Source organism: Mizuhopecten yessoensis, unplaced genomic scaffold, assembly GCF_002113885.1.
Source record: "Mizuhopecten yessoensis strain PY_sf001 unplaced genomic scaffold, ASM211388v2 scaffold8361, whole genome shotgun sequence".
In the NCBI taxonomy this organism is placed as follows: domain Eukaryota; kingdom Metazoa; phylum Mollusca; class Bivalvia; order Pectinida; family Pectinidae; genus Mizuhopecten; species Mizuhopecten yessoensis.
The window spans coordinates 1,864,751-1,888,635 of NW_018407509.1; the positions used below are offsets into that span (position 1 = coordinate 1,864,751).

A 23,885-nucleotide genomic window follows, 5' to 3' on the forward strand; every position below is an offset into this window, starting at 1 on the left:
TTTATAGTCTGTAGTGGATCTCGCAAATGAATGGAAGAATAAATTTGAAGAGGTCATAGGTTGTGGCTTATTAACTTATCAAACAAAATATTTTGAAACCAGATCATAGCCATTTAACTTATGTCATAAGGTTATTACATAAGGGGATTGAGATTTCAGCGAAGATTTCACTATTTGATTTTGAAGAAACAAGCTTTGATAAGTTTTGCCATGATATACCCAATGTTTACACATCAGTGTTAAGGATTTGGATTTTGTTGTCGGTAATGATGATGTAATACAGGATATGACATCATCATTACGTTCATGAGATCACCTTTTAAGGATCCCTGCCTGTAGTCTGGTTTTTTTTCGTATATACAGTAACCTCCCCTTAACTTCCATGTGTAGTACAATTGGGCCAGGATACTTCTGTTGACCAGGGTAGCGCAATTGGTTTGAGCGATATTATATCAATCTGAAATCCAGAATTCCAATTCCGGTCAAACCCCACCCAATTATTTTTTTCTCAATCAGAACACTGTTGTTGATTATATTTTGTTAATTTCATCTTTTATTATTTCTGATAAAAGTCCTGCAAGGTATGGGGTTTTTTCCCCAGAAATGTTTTATCAAAGTTAAGTTCTGCTAGTAAAAAGCTAAACAGTTTCCAACACTTAGATACAATTTTTGGCAGTGGTACAGTGATCCTTAGGGCTAAATTTTCTGATGGGAAAACATGCACAAGAGGATGACTTTATTTCCATACAAATGTCTTACAAGTGATTTTGAAGTTTCTCTACTACCAGTTGAATCCCATCCTTGATACTCCAGGGGTTATGCTCACTTTCGCTCTCTGCACCCCTGGAATATGGCATTCAATTTAATATACAGCATTTGATATAGCACCCTATCTAGTTAACATTAGAAACTCTATAAAGTGCTTAACAGTACATAGACATACAATTAGTACAATTAGCATATACATTAATCAATATAATTGGCAGGAGCTGCCTTATCATGATCAGGCGCTAACTACTAGTCCTATGCCACCTGGCTAATATCTCCCTACCCCTATGTGTGTATGCCTGTGTGTGCTGGAGATGTAATGTGTCCTGTTTGCAGTGGGAATGTGCTTCCAACAGCATCATTTATAGTGCCACCTCACTTGAATGCTACAGCACAGATACCACAGCATCCACCCATGACCAATTTATACTCCACCTGGGTTGTTGGAGTTGTGTGGGCAGGAGAAAAATACTTTCTCTGAATATCCATGTGTACGACTTCGGGGATTGAACCCCGGCCGCCTGGGTGGGAGGCCCGAGTGTTAACCTCTCAACCAATCCGCCCATGAAATATATCCGTCATAACAAAATTAAATGCACGCTGCAAGCTATTTGATTGGTTTCAGGTAAAAAAAGCGACAAATCATTAGGCTGATAAACCTGTCCTTTGCAGATTACAGAGGAGGGACATCCGATGTCAAAGCCAGTCAATTTTACCGTTGCAAGACCGCAAGATTCTTTTGCTGTACATCAAAGGATCAATCTAGCCTCCTTGTCTCACCCTCAAAGTGATACACACCTCTTGAGTATCGAGGATGGTTGAATCCTAGGCTACAGATTACTAGGAATGCTAAAAAGAAATTCCATCTACAGGGTTGGTAGAGGAAATTTACCATAAAATTCAAGGCGTTTTTTATGCAAATCTAAGGGTTGCTGTTTTAATGCTCCGAGACCCGGATGTGTAACTTTGACAAAAACTTATCATCCGAAACACTAAACACTAAAAGCCGATACTAGCTGGTATCAAGAAAATCTGGAAATTAACTCGTAACAGATATTTCTTTTTCCTGTATTTTGCTTCTTTCAATTTGATAAAGAATTACAACACAAAACCACCAAAAATAATATACAACTATTGCATGAAGATGATTTGGTCAATAAAAGACTCATTGAATTTAGGGACTTTTAACCCCTTTTTATTCGTTTTTGGGCTTGCAAGGCCAACCCTCTTTTTTAGGGCCTTTTCAAGGTCTGTACAAACTCTGCTCTAACCGAGTTAGTAACCAGTAACTAGATGGTTGATCATCATTATGAAAATGTCCTCTCCTTGAAAGATTTTTTTCTCAAGTCTTCCCGAGTGCAATGATGCGTGTGAGAACAAGGTTTAGGATATTACTGTTCACATGTATGGACACCAAATTAGCCGGGATCACAGTGTTTCTACCACACTTTAAACGGTACAATTCCGAATTTAGCTAGTGAAAAGGTAAATCTTCTTCTCATTCTTGTAGAAGTGTCCAACATTGCCACACATTGCATGTGCCCTTGATAGCGGCAGGGTGAAATAGGTTCAATATTGCATGTTATTTTTGTGACAAGAAAGTGTGCAAGAACAAATATACTATACTATGGTGGTTTTGTGTTGTGATGTGACAGAAATCATAAGATTTTTTAAATTTAGCATTCGTCAAAGCCCGAGAAACTAAGCTTCAAAAATTCAACACTCTGGTTCAGAGATTTCTCTGTCCACATCACAAATAGGAGTGATAGATTCTATTATTTGAAGTGCATCTGAAATCGAATCCAGGCCAAATTACAACTAGTCCAGTACTCTATAATTCTGGCTGAAGGGAATTCCCTCTAGCCAAGTCAGCATACTTCTGTGTCGTTGCATTTTCATCTCTTTTAAATCATCAACCTAGTTCTGAACTGATATTAAGGGGAGGTAAATCCCCTGAACAGATTACCCTTTGGGCCAGGTGAGCAGAAAAGTACAGTTCAAATTTCCAGTTATCTAGTACAGTCGTTATGAATTTTTGTTATAACTTGCACAGAGTTTGAAATTGTTCTGCAAATTCCTACTCGTATGGTGTAAAAAACAATCTGAATTCTTTGAAAACACTGAGAAATAAAACAAATGTCAAGACATTTCATGGTACCTGCAGTTTTAATTAAAAAGATTTCTTCATCAAGATCTACAATTACTGTTTAAAGGTTTCATAAGAATTCCTGATGAAATTTCACATTCTGCGTGACGAGCACGATATCAATAATGATGACATGTGTAATTGGTAAAGTTCAAAATTTTCATACGTCATAATTTAATTACAATTGTTAAAGTTGATATTTTCATACAATTAATTACATGTTTTCGTTTCTAACATAGAAAATCTCAGCAGGTGCTTGTGGCTATGCTTGCAAGTGCAGAGATTTGTAATGTATATATAACTGATGTAAACCTATATATATATATAGTGAAACAATTCTTCATTCTTTAATCTCTGAATATTTTTGTCAGATTTACAGAAAAGTTCAGATACATCATTAATTAATCACTATTGACAATTTCTGCAAACTTTGTCCTGTCAACAAATAATTTCAACAATACTGGCTCTTATTTACAATGCTACGCACTTTCAAACCAGAAAATGTTTTGTGCAAATTCCACACATTTCAAAAAAATATATCGGATCCACAATGAAAAAGGACCTTTCCTAGACTTTTCTTCAACGTCTTGGACCTTAGATTATATAGGAAACTGTTACATGGTGTTTTACTTGTTAGATGTATATCATTTGTCATTCTTTAATCCAGTTTTCATTTAAGACATAAATAATCCAATACATTTTAAACTGATAAAACTAAGCTTTTGAAAGTACATAACAAAATTTGTACGCCCATCACCGTCCCATAAATACTACCACACATTTTGTATTCACACTCAAAAAGCTGATTTTAAAGCTTTACAGTGAAACCTCGCTATAATACCACTCGTTTCATTTGCCACCTCGTTTACTGCCAACATATTTCAATGTCCCGTTTTCCTGCTTTCTTATGAACTCCTTTGTGTATTTCCCTTAAATCATTCACACCTGAAATTTCATAATGAACAATTCCAACCTTTGAATTGGAAGGTTTCAAATGTGTCCTCAGGGGTGAATGAGCTGATGCATCACCAAACCCCTTTATAATGCCAAAACAGCTCTGGACAAATGTTGGCAGCATAACGAGGTTTTGCTGTACTGTTTTAACTGTTAAATGAAACACCAGTTGAGCAATCGTTTTGAAGAGATTTTAACAACTTTCTAAACAGTACTGCTTTATAATAATAACACTTATCATTTGTCAGAGAGAAACATGAAATGAAGCGGAACCCTGTTACAAGTACATTGTATTAGAAAGGCCTTTCACTGTTGTGTATCCAGTCCAAAAACAACATATTTCCTCACGAGACCTCAGACGTCAAATAAAGTATAGAATTTTTGCTTACCCAGGGTATTTTTCTCCCTTCCAGAAATGAAATGAATACAAATATCCATCAACAGTCTAACACGGTCAACTAAAGACCAATGAAAAAATGATTTTAAAACATACATGTCTCGTTTTAGCTTTGGTAGAAATGGAAAATATAGGTCACAGTGACCTACAAATCACCTGATGTCATACTTGTTAGAATACACCTGCATTTTAAGATTGTTGACTTTGGGACTTGTAGCATCAGAGAAAATTTAGCCCAACGCAAATTCTAACCAAGATGTCACACACATGAACGGACGGGCTGACCGCTGGAAAATCAAAACACTAAATGCTCTCTTCGCAAATGTAGCGGGCATAAAATATGGAAAGGCTAATAATTTCTCAAACAAAAGAGTAAAAGAGCACAAATTATCAAAATTAAGGGAATTTGACTCAAAGCTTTGTCAGCCTAACTGTACAATGAGTGTATCTGCAGCAATTGCACAGCGACCACCTTATTACAACCGAACCTGTACGGATGGTGGCACAAAAATGGTATCTGAAATGTTCAACAATTAAAAGGAAAACGAGTATTAATATGGCCAAATCTTTTTGAATACTTGACAAGTATATAATCCATCCCTTCTAATATATATATATTAGGAAAAAAATATGTCTACAACATACAATTGTACCTACATTTAAAAAGTTAAAGTTATATACATCATTACTATGCGATTAATTTTAACAACTTCATGGAAAACATTTGAAGCCAAACGCAGGCTCAACACCAGTGTGAAGAAGCTATATTGTAACTTTGTGATAAGGATTCTGCAAACAAGAAATTTACCTCACGATTGTAAGCACCTGTGAACATGTTTTGCATTTCTGAAACAACAATTTTCATTTACTCTCTCACATAGACTACTAGCTTTCAAACATCCGTCACAGTTGATTTCTCCTCTCACGCACACATATCCATATAATCTGTACCATCGCACGCTGATCCAAGCAATGATATCGTGTTCTCACCTACTTAAAGTAAATATATGTACAAAAAGTATGGGGATTAAATGATAAAGAAATTATAATTGGGGGGAGGGGGAGGGGGAGGGGAAGAGAGAAACATACAACAGAAAATTTAACTTTTAACAATTTCATGTAGCAACACACCCATTAAACAGCACTTAAAATGATTCCTGCAGGAAGGGCTTCAAGACTTCAAACACACAGAAACCCTGATAGCTTTGACACTTTTTGATTTCCAAACAGGTTTATCAAGCAATGGCAAATGCAACAAATCCTGTTAGCCGTTACTTAATCCCAAAGTGATGTTACTGGATTATCAGTGTCTCAATTACAACCGATGGTCCACAGATATCACATTTAGAAGCTATATAACAGCCTATATTATCTAGTTTTGCCTGTATCATATGCTCTTATACAAACCAATTTTTCCACTCTAGGTAGGTCCTACTGATGTGAACAACATACCTAACACTGTCTGATATTGTTTCCCTAGCTTACGAGGGATCATATCCAGACCGTGGCTATCCAGCAATACAACTCAACTGATCAACCTATCAATTTTTTTCTAATAAAACGAAAATATACTGCGGCTCTTTCTCCATTAACCAAGAGACTCGGATATAGAAATTCAAATTCTTTCTTTACTGAATTTTACTGCTCATTTTGATTAGTAATTCTAAAATCTGGTTTTTCGATAAATTAACCAATCAACTTAATAGCAAAATAAATATAGGCAGAGGTTTTTGGAAATGCTTCCAGAACTCAATGTAGGAGCTTCACATTTCATCATAGAGGTACCATTGATTTTATATGGGTTACTTTTTAATCCTTTCACCCCTAGGTAATTTTAGTAGACTCTACCATGCGTTTTTGGGGACGAGTCCATTATGGTCTATAGTGGTGAAAGGGTTAATCTCTTGTGTTCGTTGAAGACTCAGTGACCTTAAAAATAACAGAAGACCAATGAAGATAAGAGTCGGAAAACTACACATTACTAGTGTAATTTTCCAATAAATAATTCCCTGAATGTATTTTATGAACACTCTATATTCTAAGAATCTGTTCACTACCAAATAACCCGTCTCTGATAAATCACATCTGTGGGAAGTTGTTACGCCTCAAATATAAGTATTGGATCTGGAATTACACAGGAATTCTCTTACAATTCTCATTTTTACAAATAATTGCAACTTTTCATGGAAAAAATCTGGCCTGCGTAAATTTACTGAAGAAATCCTTCAGGTTAGTAATTTTAACTAGCATACTATGACTTGGAAAAGTGAACGAGTAAGTCATTTTACATCCAAAAATAAAATCGATTTTATTCAACTTAACTTTTTGTGAAGATATCCAATGTATAATTTAAATACTACTTGGGATTTCTTTGTTTGTAAATGATTTACTTGTTCAACGGTTTTTACAAATACACTCCTCCATCGACAGTTCAAATAGTGCCATATAACTGATATCATTTCCACTTAGGCTAATTACCTTGACTGTGAAAGTAACATAAAATTTACTCCATGTAAAGGTAAGTAGGGGTAAGATCACACACAGCAGGAACGCACACTTTAAATCTATCATATTGAAATGCTTCAGTCATCTGTTAAAATATATTTTTCGGGAGAAAATCCAAGCTGGCGTGGGCAAGTCATGACAACTGTATCACTCCCAAAAAAAAGATTTTCAATCCGTCAGCCTGTCCCTGTCCAGCTGTTGTGAAAACTTCTACTAAAACAAATAATATTACCAAAACACTGAATAGAAAATGAATGAAAACAAAGCTTATGACATTGAAATAAAGTAGTTATTGCGTTTTTTTATTTTTAAATATTTCTGAATTATATTTATATTGTTTATTATCACTTTTAAACAGAACATTTTCTATCCGATATCAAGAAATGATTTTCAAATAGACAAAGAATGCATCAAACCAGTTTCAGTCATTTTAAGACTACTCCTGAGAGATAGGAATGTTGACTATGACGAAGGCACATTCAACATTTTTTTTTAAAGAAATTCTTTTTAAACAGAGTATGACTTACAACCTCAATTTCCAAAACGGTCACAAAACATGTTTTTTTTTAATATGTGTCATACAGAAATTTTTTGTTGACAGATCGACAGACTGACTCGGCTCATCTTTAACGTCTCCAAAGATGCCTGCAATTACATTTGAATGATGAAAGGTGACATGATATCAACAAAATCTATTTAACAGGTTCTTGGTGCACGATAACAGCACCTGCTCTGCATGTCTTAAATCCTAAAATGTCAGCGTAAATGCACAAGTCCTTTAATATATACAGCCAGTGTTGACTCTCCATTGAGCGAGTTGGATTCACCCTTGCACTGTTTCTATTGAGTAGGAGGAAATTCACCAAGCGCTGTTTCTTCATCCAGTGGTGAGTATTCCCCCCAACACTATTTCACGTCAAATGTATTTCTTAACCAATAATCTTTAGCACTTTCCCTATTCCAATGGTTTTCCCTGAAAAAAATAAAAAAAAATAAACATTAATTTTTTTTTTTAATAATTCCGTGTGTATGTCAAAAAGCACATCCAAAAGCATCTTTACCGCAGATACAACAAATGCATACTGAGCTTCATTTTTCAAAAAATAAAGAAGAAGAAATTGGCCCTAACAGCTTGAAGGTAACACTTTTTGACTGTAGAACATTTTCGTGATCCTAATTAATGCCAATTCATTCGAACAAGAAAACAATCTTTTTGAATAAATTTACTTTCAAAGACAGTCTCCAACACAGTGAAAGATTTCAGCAGCGGTACAAGGATCCTTAATATGCATACACAGTAAATCATCAGAATATACTTCAGAAGCAATCTAAATAAGTCTGCTCTTAATGTTTCCTCAAATACTACAACCACTCAGTCTGCTATTTAATATCTTTATATAATATGTTGCACTTGCTATTTAATGAATTTATTCTTTTCATTTTTTTTTTCAAACTTTTTTCATTTTTCCGTAAAAAAAAATGTTGTATTATTTTTGTTCATTTTCATGTCATTTTTTTTTTTAGAAAAACAGAACTACATTGTTTTAAACAGAATGGGACATGGAAACAAGTTTTCCATCGCTTCAAAACAAATGCAAAAGAATTTCAAACAAGTGACCATGTGATACGATTAGGACAGCTGGGTAAGTTCCCAGAATTCTCTGCTCACCTTCATCGCGCAGTGTAAATCGTCCCATCTGTGGGAAGTCCTTGAATGTCTCCAAACAGATCATTCCACCGTTCACCTCAATACGAGCAATGGCTATTTGGTCCTGTTTCACAAAGCGGGGTTTCACTTGGGTTTTATCGCCCGTTTTTTTGTCAATTATACACAGAAGTGCGCGCAGCGTCACCTCCTCCGCACACGTGTGAATATGCAGCACGGCACTGTATCCCGCACATATGATTGATTTATGTTCAAGTATCACAATCTGAAACAGAATTAACAGTGTTTATTGGCGTATTAAGTCACATAGCTAATAATAATATATGTACGTTTCATTATCAAGAGCACAAGAGATCCAAGATTGATTGTTTTCACGGGGTTTTTTTTAAACTGTCAACAATTAAGGGTCTTACAATAAGCCTGGATCATATCATTAGAGTTTTGATAGAATTACCGGAAATATTTGGTGTTCGACATCCTACCAACTTCTACATTCTAACAAATGTTTGATAAAGAAAGAGAAGAAATAGTGAAGTTCCAGTAGAAGAAGGATGATATTACTGACAGAGGGACAAGTTGACGTGACAATACGCCCTGCTGAAGGCAGTAATGGTAAGGAGTTGGTAAGGAATACAAAAGTGTTCTCTGAAAAGTTGCAGGTAAAAGTAGACTGCTATACATAAACTCAGAACCAGCTATTTCTCGGAATACATATAAATATAAACTTTATTTAACATGCAACAAGTTATTTTAACTTATATCAATCACTCTTGTTGGCTCGGATGTCAGCGTGCAGGGGCCTTGATGGAAGGCGAGTGCGCTATCCACTGTACCACCCGAACATCCGCAATACATAAAGGTCAACATCATAGCATGTGAACATTCAACCCCCTATTCTTTTCAAGTGGACCACCTTTTTCAAAACTTTTTCAGATCACCGACCCGGATGGGTTGAAAACAAAATCACTTATGAGAGAGATTGACAAGAAGGCACCATATTACGTCTCAGTTAAGGTGTGAGAGTAACGAAGGAGTAACAGAAAACCTAGATTAACAATACAACACTCAACTGCTGCTACTTACCTGAGCATCAAATACCTTCCCTGTGTTACACGGCGCGTCCAATGGACAGAGCACAAAGCCTGGCGATATATCCTACAACAAACAAAACTATTTTATTTTTGTACTGACTTTTTTTTAATAAAACTACACTGTGGATCAAATAAATTAAAATATACATACTGTATATGCATCCTTATATGTTGTGGATTTTTTTTTTTGGATATCTATCCGGAACACTTTTGAAGGTTTTTTGTATTCACTCCATAATTCTTAATTAGAACTTAAGCCAACTAAATGCTTCTGTCACCGAAGAAAATCTGCTACATTCATTTTCATGCAAGGATAGTTCAGGATATGTTTTTGACAACATGTATAAATGAGAAATCTGAAAGGGGTATATAAACTGCAATAAAAATAAAGAAATCAAAATTAATTATAAGCACAGAACTAGCTATGGTTTTGGGAAGTTGCTGTAATTTGGACAAAATTCAAAAGCAGAGAAGGGACATAACTCCTATAAACATTGCGGAAAACCCAATAATATTATCGACTTGAAACAATTTTCCCAGCTAAGTGATATTTTGTGACATTAACGACAGGTGGGGGTCATGTTTGTTAGCCATGCACTTAGTAGCATGTATGGCCACCATTAGCTGGGATCACTGCATTTCCAACTATGTCTCGTTGAGCTGGTGTAACATCACTGCACCCCATCACCAAAAGTCAAATAGAATCAGGACTCATCCAAAAACAAAATATTATTCCAATGCCGTGAACGCCGTCAGTCGTGCGCTCCAACCACATTAATGTCATTGGTAGTTGATTTTGCATTAAAACAGGACTTGTATATGGCTTTTTTGCATGTGCAACAGGAAAAAGAGAAAATGTAGCGGCAAGACCAGGGTTCGAACCAGGGACCCTCTGAACTCTAGACGGATGCTCTACCAATTGAGCTACCTGGTCACCGACAATCAACCCAGTCCAGTTCCGCTACATTCCTACCTCCTTTTTCTAAGTCATCGCCCCCAAAGACACAACTATTTACAACCCAAGTTTGGGTATCCCATTGCTAAGCGTACTCCCAATGCTTGAAACAAGGGTTAGCAAGCTCGCCAATTTTGTAACAGACCAGTTCTGCTACACATGCATGCAGGACATTTTCAATCTGTTTCTTATAGTTTGTCTACTCTAAAACCTGCAGCACACCAACAGCCTATACTCTCTCCTTTAAGACACCTGCTGCATTGTTTAAATGAATAATTTTACAAATATTCTAGGGAGACAGAATTCCCTACCAAACACACTAGTCACATTTTTTTATCAACAATAATTTTTTCTGGTAACATGTCAACCCTTCTTCCTTTAATAAAGTCCATAAAACAATTCTTTCAAAAATATTAGCGAAAAGCAACATCACAACCACAAGACCTTGGTCATTCACCCCTTAAGACACATTTGAACACTTCCAATTCAAAGTTGGAATAGTTAATTATGAAATGTTCAGGGGTGAATAGGTTTATGACGAGGCCTCTTGCTATGATACTGTCTTAATAGATAAAGGTATATGAAACAGGTAAACCCACCTCTTCTTCCACTCCTTGGACCTTCACTTTGAGATTTTCGCCTGGATTGGCCAACTCCGTTTCTATTTCATCCGAGAACAGTTGATTTACTTTTATTGTAGCCTGCAAAAAGTTTAAGACCATTGACAAATTCAATATTACGCTGTTGAACCTTTCAAGGTAATCTTCACATCTAAACTGATTGCTTATGTAATGCAGATGGTGACTGGATCAAATGCAATCAAGATCTATCGCAGCAGACATGGAGTCCAAAAGGAGAAAACAAAAGGTGTCACAAAATCAATGACAATCCTGGAGGGGGGCCATGGGGCCTTGGACCCCTCAGAACTAAAATAAAACCCTCCTATTTTTAGTTTTTCTTTTAACTAACTCATTCACCCCTGAAGACACATTTGAACTCTTCCCATTAAAATGTTGGATTAGTTCATCATGAAATTTCAGGGGTGAATGAGTTAACATAGAATGGCTCATCTAATTTTTTAATATTAACTAAATGTTGCCAAAAATGGTCAAATGTTCTTGGCTGAAACGATTTTCTCGGCAAAATAACTTTCTAAATGAATCGCGGTGGACCCTATGTACAGCTCACAATATGCCAGAATAAACGGCTATACATCTGTATTTATCCATCATTGACATAGATCAGGATCTATCGATTGTATGTACTATAGTACTCACCCTATTTGGCATCACCATTAACGTCATATTCTTGGTTATAACACCAGCCTCCAATTTCCCAAGTATAAGCGTTCCCATGTCCTAAAAAACAAAATGATAAGAATTTCAGATGAACCAATGCCAAGCGAGAAATATCAGCGTGCCCAACTTCAGTAGCATTCAATACTATTTACAATATCAGGGGTGTACGTCTACACTGGTTCAGCTCAGGTTTTTCGGCATACCCTTTAGAGTATGTTTTTGACTCCCAAAAATCAACTTCGACTGTTGAGTTTGAAAGGATACTGGTATTTGACATTTGTTTTGACTCCTAAATTTTCAGGAAAAATGTGATCTGAATTCTGAAATTACTGAATGTCAAGGAACAACTAGACAAACACCCTTGGATAGTGAATTTTAGTCTGACAGGGAAAGTGATCATTTTCAACAGTTACTATGGTTCTATAGGTGGAGCATGAAACATTAAATTGTACACCCCTGAATAGAAATTGAAAAAAAATCATGTTTTTGACTTCCATCAGTACCCAGCACAATGTAGATGTCACATTATCAACACACTTCTTCATATTGTTGTTAGCTATTGTTTAAGTGAGCAGTTGAGGTTATATGGAAATCATGTCAATTCTATAGGAAAGCAATAAAAGAAAAGGTCTTTGTTTCTTGATGAAAATCAGTTTAATATCAACTTTGGTGATGTATAAACTTTCTATCAATTTTATCTATAATATTACGGTATTCACCTCGCAAAAAAAAAAAAGCTATATATCGAGAAAAGTTTGCCCAGTCAAACTTTCGTCCTTTGCCAATGAAATCATTTTAGCCCAGTGTTACTTTCGCCCTTATGTCCACTGTAATGATAAATTTGCCTCCATTACGGAGGGCGAATTGAACTTAAAAGAAATTTTCCTAGTATACAGTGCATAACTTGTCTTCATAAATAAAAATGTCACTACCTTCTGTTAGGCAAAATAAATTTACTTATGTTTCCGCTACCATCCTCAGAAAAAATAGGGTAGTACGTACCTTGTTAGATATTTTTTTTTATCTTAGATTTTTTTTTCACTATGCTTACCATAAAGAGCAGGAGTTATAACTTTAACAGTGTATATCACTTAATGCCAATAAAAAAAATAGGGTAGGTACAAAACTCTAGGGTAGGTACGGTAGAGGTAGCGGAAACACAAGATTTTTTTTATTTGGCCCAAGTATACAAATGTATTTACATTTTTGTATCAAGAGAAGTAGGTCTGAGAGCCTGGTCGATACTTACTCTGTATTTATCCACAATAGGCATCCTGACTGGCATTTCTGTTGATCTGTTTAGGGATTCCAATTCGTCTAGATAATTAATAAGGGATGGTCCTCTGAAAACCAAATTACATGTAAATTTAGCTACAGTTGTTTTTAATTGGGAGAAAAAAAGTTTAGTTCTTGATGCTAGAGAATGACACAGAACCAAGGCCCTGGTATACAGAAAGGAAAAGCCCTGGAATTAAAATTGAAATATCTCAATCTCTAAGCAAACTGTCACTTCTACAAATTTGAAATAAATTGTAGCTTAATCAAAATGAAATGTTATGTGTTTACAAAACAAACACCTAGTCTTCATTAAGAACTAACTACTACATGTTAAAATTCATACCCCCTTTTACAAAATGATTCAGTCTTGTTCGATTTATTTTTTTCAGTGACCAGTATTGTGTACCAGTAATTGTCAATCAAATAAACCTACCTGTACCACGGGCAGACGCTTTCATCTGGTACAAACTTGAGAAAAGCTCCGGTGAGGCCCGATACTGGCATGAAATACAGGTCTGTTTTAGGATTGAAGCCGCACTTCTTCAGGTATGGAATCAGTTTTTCCCTACACTCATTATACCTGTGTAGAGAAAGTCCCGATGAGCTTGTACAAGAAAACACCTCAACTTGTGTTGTTCAAACATACATGTTCAGTATACTGGCAAATTTTCAAACAGTAAAGTACTCGCCCTTCACTAGAATAATCCATATTTGTCGAGAGTTCAATTCCCCCTCAACATTTAATCACTATACATATTATGTCGTTTGCTAATGTTCGCTGTATTGATAAATTTGCCTTTATTGCGGCTGGCATAAAAGGCGGAAAATTTAACTGCAGCAAATTTTTTCCTGTATACAGCATAACAAAGTATTAAAATTTAGGTGCAAATCTTACTGTTGCATACATGCCATAACTTTGCGGTGCAAAATAGTGAGATCAGTGATTATTTTTAGTGAGATTTGGTCGAAAATAGTGAGATTTTTTTCTCTGAATTCGTGAGAAATTCATGAGACATTTAAAACATAAATTATATAGCATATAACATAGTATTAAATTATATGTTCTATGTTATATGTTATATATTCTGAAGCCTCTAATTACTTTGTTAGAGACAAAATTGAAAGATAAATTGATATTTTAAAGGATTTTAGGTAGGTTTACACGTGACCCACGGCCAAGATAAAGCTGTTAACATTTAAAAGTAAATATATAGCATGAAAGGCAAAAAATAAGAGTAATTAAAGAAAGAAGAAATTATAGAGGGATCCATGTACTTGTTAACCCAGGTTAGAAAAAATATATCTCAAAACATTGGGAATATTCAATATTAATTTGTTGGGGGAAAAAGTAAAACAATAACTACTAATTTTATATACCCAATTCTGAAGAAACTTGTTTTCTTCTGTTTGTTATTTTCATTAACACTCAATCCCATCCCGACGGCAAGAGAATAAATTCTGAATTCAATGTCAGTGTCCGGTTTCGATTTTATAGTCACCTCCAACATTTCCGTTTCGGTAAACCATGTTTTCGATTGTAACGAATTAACAGCTCTTATGTTGCTGTTTAATGTTAATATCAACTGTCATCACGTATAAATTAGCAATTAGCCCCTACTGGCTGTGGGAAAACTGATTTAATTGCTTGACAGTTCACACATCGGTGAGCAAGTCACCAAGCCTTGTCCGGCTAAATCGGCTGGCCAGGCCATTCAGAACTTTCCCACCTATGCTGCTAATTGGCCTGGTCCGTAATTTAAGTGGCTGGCGTTTGACTTCAGACCTCTCAGTGACCAAGGTCAGTGTGAATCCATGTAGCTATCGTTTATTCCCTAAGATTGACCAAATTTCTTTTCTTATCGCGAGACCGATTGAAATTGAGGATTTTTTCTGAAACAATTTTCGTGAGTCTCGCGCCAAAATTGTTAGATATGGCATGTATGCTGTTGAAACAATTTAAAGTCTGTTTAAGTTTCATTTTCTTCTTTCCAAACAATGTATTTGGAAAGTTTTCGCCAAATCAAATCAAATATTCACTATTCACGAATGAAATTCATGTTTGACAAGTGTTAGTTTCACCTTGAACACTTGGGCTCTGTATTACACCTAAGATTGATCTATGGTCTCAATTCAATATTGCTGCCTTGAAATAATATTCCAACTTCAATCATTTCTAACTTCAGTACCAGTTTCTTGTATTACATCCCAGATTAAACTTGTTTATATCTGTTATATTCCAAAGAAATTTTGCTTACAGGTAACATATGCAGGTATCGTTTTTGTTAAATCCTTACCGTTCTTCTGACCACAGAACTGTGGGGTCGTCCATCTTATTAATAACTATAACCAAGTGTTTTACGCCGGCAGTCTTAACCAACATAGCATGCTCCCTTGTCTGTCCCCCTCGTTCAAATCCAGTCTCGAATTCACCTCGTCTTGCTGATATCACCTACAAATGTAAATATTTACAATTGGATTAAAAATGAAATGACTTTAATTTGTCCTGATCAAGTCAGCCAAAATGTTTGAGCTTTTTTAATATTTCACAAAGGTTTTTTAAAAGATAATGCAATGCAAGTAAGCAATACTAAAACGACCTAAGGTAATGAAGGAATGGGGAATGGGGTGCTCCAAATTAGGTTCGATTGAGGCTCAAAATTGGGTTGGCTTATTGGACACTGTGGATAGCTAGAAAAAGCCCTGGTATACCAAGTTTCACACAGCCAACCTTTCAGACTTTCTAATCTGCTGATACTTGGCTGGTAGCAGGGAAATACAGTCAGGAGCTTTTAAAAAGATGATTTGGTGGACAAGCAACAGAAATTCCCAGGTGCAGTACTTACAGTTTAAGAATTCTGCGCACATTTAATATGTTTCCTTCAGGATTTTGAATATACTAAAAATTCTTTTGAAATGTTTTTGACTTGAGTCAGACAAATAACAATGGACATGTGCTTACCAGTACAGCCAGATCAGCCTGTGATGCTCCTCCAATCATGTTGGGTACAAAGCTTTTGTGGCCTGGGGCATCCAGAATTGTGAAATGTTTACTTTCAGTTTCAAAGTATGCTCTCCCCACCTCAACTGTTTTTCCTTTCTCTCTTTCCTCTGAATTTGTATCCAGGGCCCACGAGAGGTACCTACAGACAAAACACAATGACGAATTAAATAAGCACATTATCTTTCCTTGGAAAACAACAATAAGGATCACTTTCCCACTGCACTGTGGTTTTTCTTATATACAGTAACCTTAACTTTGGTGGATATAACTGTAGCACAATCATGCCAGGACATTTCCGTCGACCAGGTAATTCAGTTTGTCAGAGCAATAGCATAACAATTTAAAGTCAAGGGTTTGAATCCCGGTCTAGCCCTACCAAGTTTTACACTCAGAACACTGCTGTATGGTATCCAATACTTGGTTACAGTTTTAGGTACCTAAAGTAGTGGTACAGGGATGCTCAAAATAACAGAGGAATTTGCATCCATAAACATGTACAACATGAAGTCCACACTCTGTATAGTAGTATGGGGACGTTGAGCAAGGACACGCTGAAGGAAGGTTATCCTAAGGTCATCGAAATTCACCTGCTGAAGCGTTCCCTATATGTAACCATAAATTAACTTGTAGATGTTAAAATGTGTCTACAAACATCCACAAATGTTTGCATGTTCTATATTTTTGAGTGGTCGTGTGGCGCAGTGGAAAGCGCACTCGCCTTTAAGCTAGACGAAAAGGTATGGGTTCACCTGCCCGACTACGTAGGTTTTCTCCAGGTACTCCGGTTTCCTCCCACACTAAGCCCCCCGCACGCTAACATCCGGGCCAACAAGAGTGATTAATATAAGTTAAAATACCGTGTTTCATAATTGTTGTAAACTAAAAGTGTATATTTATATTCATATTGGAACTAAGACATCTCCATAAAATTAAGCACGTACCATGTTTCTCTGTTTTTTTCTTTGGCTTCTCTTTCATATTTCTCCAACGTTCTTTTATCAACCATACCTGTTAAATACCTGAAAATCAAATACATAATATTAAATTTAATCAAAAACCATTAAAAGTAGACAAGACAAAAGGGTTTCAATTTGATGAATTTCATGCATTAATGAATATATATATATATAACTAATAAATTACATTCTTGAAGCTCTAAGGAGTGCACACACAGGGTTGGAAGTGTTTTTCGAGATACGTTTAGACGAGCTGTCCCATGTACACAGAAAACTGTCTCAATTTTGTTATTTTTGTGTTTTTTCTAATTTATTTGCAATCGAAGATCAGAGATCTGATTTGGTTGCTTCCCCAAAGTCTAATAAAAACTGCAACTGTCCCTTCTATTTAATATTTCTTATATTGTTGCCAACAGCATTTCACATAACATTTTCAAGTGTAAAGAGAAGACATGTGTATTGAGAGCTGATCCATTGGATTTCAAAGATCTGTGTAAATATTTCATAGAATGGAGAAAATTACTTACATAATATGACCACCAATCGTTGATTTCCCAGCATCTGCAACACAAAAATCAATATTGATTACAGAGCAGGTTTAATGCACACTCACTACTGATACCAACAAGTTTCAATGATTATCAATTTAGACAAGATACCATTTAGCACATTAAACCAGGGTTTTTTTCCCACAAATATTTTAGGTTAACATTTGTCGCCTTTCCATATTAGGTTTGGACAGTATTTTCTCTTTGTTGTTGAAAAAATCCCTATAAATTTGTTTTTACTGTCAATTACACCTTTTGTATAACAAGATACGTAAGGATATTTTTGTGAAAATCAAAGATTCCATATGAGGTTTGGATATTATTTTCTCTTTGTTGTTGGAAAAACCCGGCTTATTTTTTGCACTCTTCCTTTAATTGCATCCTTTGTAAAACAAATAGGTATAGCATTTTCCTCATGAAATCCAAGTCTAAAACAGATTTAGGGCTAGACAATAAGGGTAGCCCGCTAGTCTGAGACTAGTGAAATCTCCAGCTGAACTAGTGGTTCCAAAAACTACTAGCCCGGTTAACAACTCAAAATCTGATAATATTTATCATGTTGAATAATATAAGGTTAGCGGAATTTGCATATGGACTGGTATAATTGAAAACTACTAGCCAAAATGGCTAGTGGATTTAAAAATTAATTTCTAGCCCTAAGATTAAAGTGAAATCTGTAATAAGTACCACCAGAGATTAACACAGGAATAGAAAGTAAGTAGCCTTTTTGAAATATGCATTGCAGGTGCATGACCAGTGTCCAATCCAGCGAGAGCTGCAGGCCAGAGCCAGGGAGAGAGTACAAGAAAGGGGGCAGGGGCACGGATCATTTTTATTTTTTGCTTCTGGCTGTTCATTATAGATGCTTCGAATTGATCATCGGATATGCATTTGTGTGACTGTAATTATATTGCATACCGTAAACAGGGCTAGCTGTAAACAGTGTCGCAAAATATCAGCAGTGACAATTAACATGAACACAGGGAAAATGCAAAAATCACTCAGTCGTGGAGCTGACGGAAAATAAAAACAAAATAACCACGAAAAATATTCATGTGGTCGTATTTTAGTTACAAGTGACAGAATGTTTAACTGAAAAAGGGGAAAATAAAGCTGAAACAGGGGAAAATAATGCCAAAATTGGAGAGGGGAATTGGCCCATATATCCATTATCTATTTAGCTATCATCAAAACCCAACATACAAACATACGCACTTCCCGAGATGTCCTTCAACTGATCAGGTGAATGACTGAAGCGATAATTACAAATTGGGATAGAAAACTTAAGTACCAATGTTGGTCAATCGGGCACAGCATACTATTTCATTATGCACCAATTACCATATTAACATATTTTGCTCATCTTCTAACTGGGACTTAGTTTTTTGTATATTGCACATGGTTATACCATGCTTCATAAAAATCGAATAATATTTAGGTACGTTATTTTGCAAAAACCAGTGTGAACAAGCGGACAGACCGAAAACACGAAATGACAAAGCTTATTGTCCTTTCCACTATTGTATTAAAATCTCTGATATAAATATATACTCATGCATCATTGATATATACCAAGGCCAAAAAAGTGTCTGTTCAGGTAACATGCCTGAAAAAAAAAATGGTAAGTCGGTCTAGTAGGCAAATAATTTAATTTTAATTTTCCATTTTCATGAATAACCATATTGTGCTTTATATCAAATTTTAAAATGCATTTCCACACATTACTATGGCTATTTATTTGTCAACAATAGGGTCAGACTCCCAGAACAGAAAGAAAGTATACATTTTATACTGTGAACTTTGACGGGCTAATATACTAAACTTAGGTGATAAAATATCTAGGGTGGGCAGTAAAATCTTGGGAAGATCAGGATACCAGAAACACACATATTTTTTGTTTGCCCAATGAGGAATTAACATCTAATTGGGCTGCTATTGCAATAACAGAATCACATCCACTTCTACAAAAATTTCACGCTTGACATAACCTACCAACGTGGCCGATGAAAACAACATTGACGTGTTCCTTCTTCACTTCAACCTCCGGTGTTCCATCCACAGGTTTCTTTATATTCATTATAGGTTTTCCAACCATTTCTTCTTCAGGGTCCTCGTCTTCGTCGGCCCAGTCATCCCCTATTCAATCAAATCATCACATGATGTTATTGATCAACACTGTAACATATGTCGTACAAATTCAACATGATGATTTCATAATTACTTCACTGTGTTGCCAATGATTGGTGGCATTTCTAGTTGATGCAATGTTGGCTTGGTTCAATATTTAGAGCCACAACTGTACTTGAAACAAGGGTTGGTCACTGTACGCACCAATTTCGTAATTGAAGTGAAAAAATGCCAGTCTGGGATTCAAACCGAGGACCAATTGAGCTACCTAGTCACTGTCGATCAACAGAGTACAGTTCAGCTAAATTGTTATTTTTCCAGAATGGCCAAAAAATCTACTTGCAGAAATTTGCAAGTGAGGAATATTTCATCATTTGCATATTTTAAAAATTTACAACTTAAAAGCATTTTGCAAGGAGATATGTGTTAATGCCAAACCCGACAATATGTATGAAAAGATGGAGTTGTACCTGGTTGCCCTTCCTCTGTTTCCATGTTCTCAGTACCACCAGCATTACCAGACTCGTCAGTAGGTGTGCCATCTGGTGGAGAGTCATCTACACAAAGAAAAACGTAAGGTTAAATGTCATAATATGGTGTTGGAAATTATCAAGACTTTTCTGCAAACACTATTGCATATCTTTCCATGAAGAATTTATTTCAGAAAATGAGGTTAACGAGCTTGAAGTTGTGTTTCAACTCATACATTTAGCACAAAAGAACAAATAACTAAAACATTTTTCAAATTGATCGGTAAATTTCCCAGTTTTGCAATCTGTCCACTTCGCGAAGTGGACAGATTGCAAAACTGGGAAATTTTAGGAAATAATAGCAACATATTCCAATGCTACCTCCAAGGCTAAAATAGCCCTGGACAAAGTCTTGCTGCTATTCAGGGTTATACACTCAGGGTCAAAGTCCTGTTATATATATATAGCTATTCAGGGTTGTACACTCAGGGTTAAAGTCCTGTTATATATATATAGCTATTCAGGGTTAGACACTAACTTTTTTTTATTGTTATTCCACCAGGACGAGTTGAATAGATTATTTACTAGTCCTATATCAATGTAACTACTCCTAGATTTCCTTACGGAAACATCTCCAGCACAAAAGTAATTGACTGTAGGAGACATAAAATAACTACATGTACTACCATAAAGACATGGTGAAGTTTTAGGAAACTTTTGACAATTGTCATGCAGAAGGCCTTTATCTGTATTTTTAGCAGTTTTCGAAAAATGTAAGATAGCAAATATCAATAGAAACACATGTACAGTAAAACCTTGATATAATGCCCGTTATTTCAATTGCCACCTCGCTTATAATTACTGCCAACATATTTCAAGGTCCCTTAATTCTTTTTTTCCCCTTAAAATTCCTTTATGCATTTCCCTCAATGTATTTCCAAACTCTTTTATAATGCCATCATTTCTTTGAACAAATGGTGGCAATATAACAATGCTTTGCTGCCCTTTACATGTTGTACCATAATACTAGCTACCATTCAAAAGATGAGATGACCAGACAACGTGAAATGGGGAGACTCAGTAACTTAAATTGATTTACATGTTGCCGAGTCTCCTCATTTGAATATTGTCTGGTCATTTTTTCTTTGGAATTCATTACTCTTATGCCGGACTAGTGAATTACGTAAAAATCCATCAACTTGGGTATGTTGAACTTCACTGAACATTCCAAGAGCGGAAGTTGGTTCTCCATCTCTTTTGTATATACGTGTTATATATACATTTGTAGGTTGCCAATATATTAAGTATGAAAATATAGTTCAGCACACTACACTCCATATAAAGCTTCAACCTTTTAATAGACAACAGCCAATTGATGGTGGTGATCCAACACTGCCAAAAAAAATTTGCCCAAAAACTTTAACTTTAATAAAGCTTGCCCAAAAACTTTAACCAAGTCCCATTTAGCTGTTTTTGGCCCCTAAAATATGTAAATATAGTTCAGCACATTATTTACACTCCATATAAATATTTCAAAACTTATAATAATCAACAGCCAATTGATGGTGGTCAATCCAACACTGCCCAAAAAACTTGCCCAAAAACTTTTCACCTCAAGCTTGCCCAAAAACTTTAACCAAGTCCAGTTAAGCTGTTTTTGGCCCCTAAAGTATGAAAATATGATTCAGTAAACTCCATATAAATAATGCCAACGCCAGGAGACTACATTAGCTAAATACAAATAAGGGAGTCAAAAAATTTAAACTATTTATGAGATAGCATTCAAGAACTGTTGTGATTAAATATGGATATGGTTTAGAATAGGTGGTCAGTGGTGATATAATTAGTTATATAGTTAAATGATTGAAAAATTGTGGAATTTTAAGAATAATCATTTAGCCCAAAGTGCAACACACAATATTTTCTTGTGTTTTCTTGTTATATGTCTTTTCCAGCAGAATAGTTTCATTCACCCTTTAAAACTGGGAAACTATATCATGCAAGATTCATTACATATTTATTGCTTTGGACTCCGCGATCCCCCAAATACTCATAGGTTGTTACAACCTATGTAGCAAAAAAGCCCGGGCTTACACATCATTTTTGACAAATGAAAAATAAATAAAAACGCAACATAGACTATATGATATAAAATATTAAAAAGCAATGACAGGTGTTTTGTATCTGCTATAAATTCCTCCAACTATGCTTCGTTGCAATCAAAGTCTCTAACAAAGGTAGAACTGAGGGTAGCATATTCATTCGGCATGGTAACCGCACCAGTGAAACTCTAGCCTTGCTAATTATCGGTGTACCCAAACACTAACTTATAAATATAAAGGGAACAATATGGTAGCCTGGCTTCAATCATTCGACATGGTAACCGTGCCAGTGCAACTCTAGCTATACAAATTATTGGTATACACATAATACTAGAACAAGAGTATTTTGGGGGTTATTTCAGTTCTGTAATCAAATATCCTAATAAATTCGCCAACTTTCTTCTGACTTTGAAAAAGATTAATTGATCTAATGTTGTTATACCTCAAAACAAAATAAATTCACAGACAACTGTAGTTTCTTTTAAAAATAATAACCTTACAAAGTACCACTTGGTTCCTTCATCCGCGTTGCCTTATATAAAAAGTTTCAACTGTGTCCTGTTGTTTAGTTCAGTTAATTTTAGATCAAACCAGACACCCTTTTCTTCACATACAGACCATATGTCAAACATCTATAATCGCTAACTGGGTGTTTACCCCACCCAAATCATATGTAAACACATTTGTGTACGACAAAATTATAACATATTTGAAACCAAATGTGACAATATTCGGTTATAATCTAATAAATGAATTCACAACTGATCTTTTCAATCGTCATTACCGTCTGCACTTTTTGTGACGGGCACAAACTCTGTGGCAAACACATTTTGGCCTGGGACGAATGGTGCCGCATTGACGTTCAGGAATGACATAGGTTCAGCTAAATCTTTTCCTGGATCGTTTTCGTTTTGATTGTCTACTTCCTGATCCCAGGAGTCAGGAGCTCCGTTATCTCCGTTTTCTGTAGCCATTAGTATCCCTGTGTCGATATTTTCACAATAAACTGGGATGTCAAAAGGGATTGCAACACTTCCCACCGCGTGGAGATTCGATCTGACGTCACTTCTGCTTTTACATGCGCACTTCATTGAACAAAGTTGAAATGTTTTGTCTCGTCTTTAGACCAAACGGTTAAAAGAAAAAAAAAATAACGTGTATGAATATAACAAAATAAACTGGTCACGATTAAAGAAAGAAAACTGAAAAATAAGGAGTAAAATAAAAAGCTACGAAACCGTGGCTATGTTCTGTGTGTATTTAAACACTGTTCAAGGTGTTTGATTTGTGAAAAGGCGGGAAAATATGAAGATCCTTAACGGGCTAGCTGTATGTCGGACGGACAGGTACTCGTGTGATTATGTATGCTGTTATAAAAAAACAAGAGATCCCAGAGGGATCTTGGCGCCCACCTTTGTACCATCTTCATTAGTTCTTTGTTAGTTCGATCTTTTCTCTTCTTTCCTCTAATCTGTTTGATCGAGTCATGTTTGATGATGTTACCTTGAGGTAAATTTTGATCTAAACTTAATACTGATGTGTATGAAAGCCAACCTTCAAAGTGAGTTTGTCATTTCACATATTTACTAGTACAGTACTTAATGTGAAAGAAATAGAATCGAT

The 23,885-nt window shown here is 35.6% G+C and overlaps 1 protein-coding gene across 1 annotated transcript; it reads right to left on the bottom strand.

The window, feature by feature from the left end:
• Positions 1-2,915: 2,915 nt before the first annotated feature.
• LOC110455656 (eukaryotic peptide chain release factor GTP-binding subunit ERF3A-like) lies at positions 2,916-23,326 on the bottom strand. The gene is made up of 14 exons (XM_021505903.1): positions 23,047-23,326; positions 20,161-20,247; positions 19,556-19,699; positions 17,543-17,576; positions 17,001-17,078; positions 16,018-16,198; positions 15,353-15,507; positions 13,492-13,638; positions 13,030-13,123; positions 11,760-11,840; positions 11,082-11,183; positions 9,520-9,591; positions 8,440-8,701; positions 2,916-7,743 (listed from the first exon to the last, which is right to left on the bottom strand). Exons 1-14 carry the CDS (start codon positions 23,234-23,236, stop codon positions 7,700-7,702), a joined length of 1,671 nt encoding a protein of 556 aa, XP_021361578.1. The 5' UTR covers positions 23,237-23,326; the 3' UTR covers positions 2,916-7,699.
• Positions 23,327-23,885: the final 559 nt, after the last annotated feature.

Excerpts from the sequence above, each read along its gene's own strand:
- LOC110455656 (XM_021505903.1), bottom strand. The coding sequence starts at position 23,236 with ATGGCTACAGAAAACGGAGATAACGGAGCTCCTGACTCCTGGGATCAG. Across the intron at positions 9,592-11,081 it reads TCCAAGGAGTGGAAGAAGAG|GATATATCGCCAGGCTTTGT; the intron begins GTGGGTTTACCT and ends TGTTTGTTGTAG. Across the intron at positions 7,744-8,439 it reads ATTTACACTGCGCGATGAAG|GGAAAACCATTGGAATAGGG; the intron begins GTGAGCAGAGAA and ends TATTTTTTTCAG.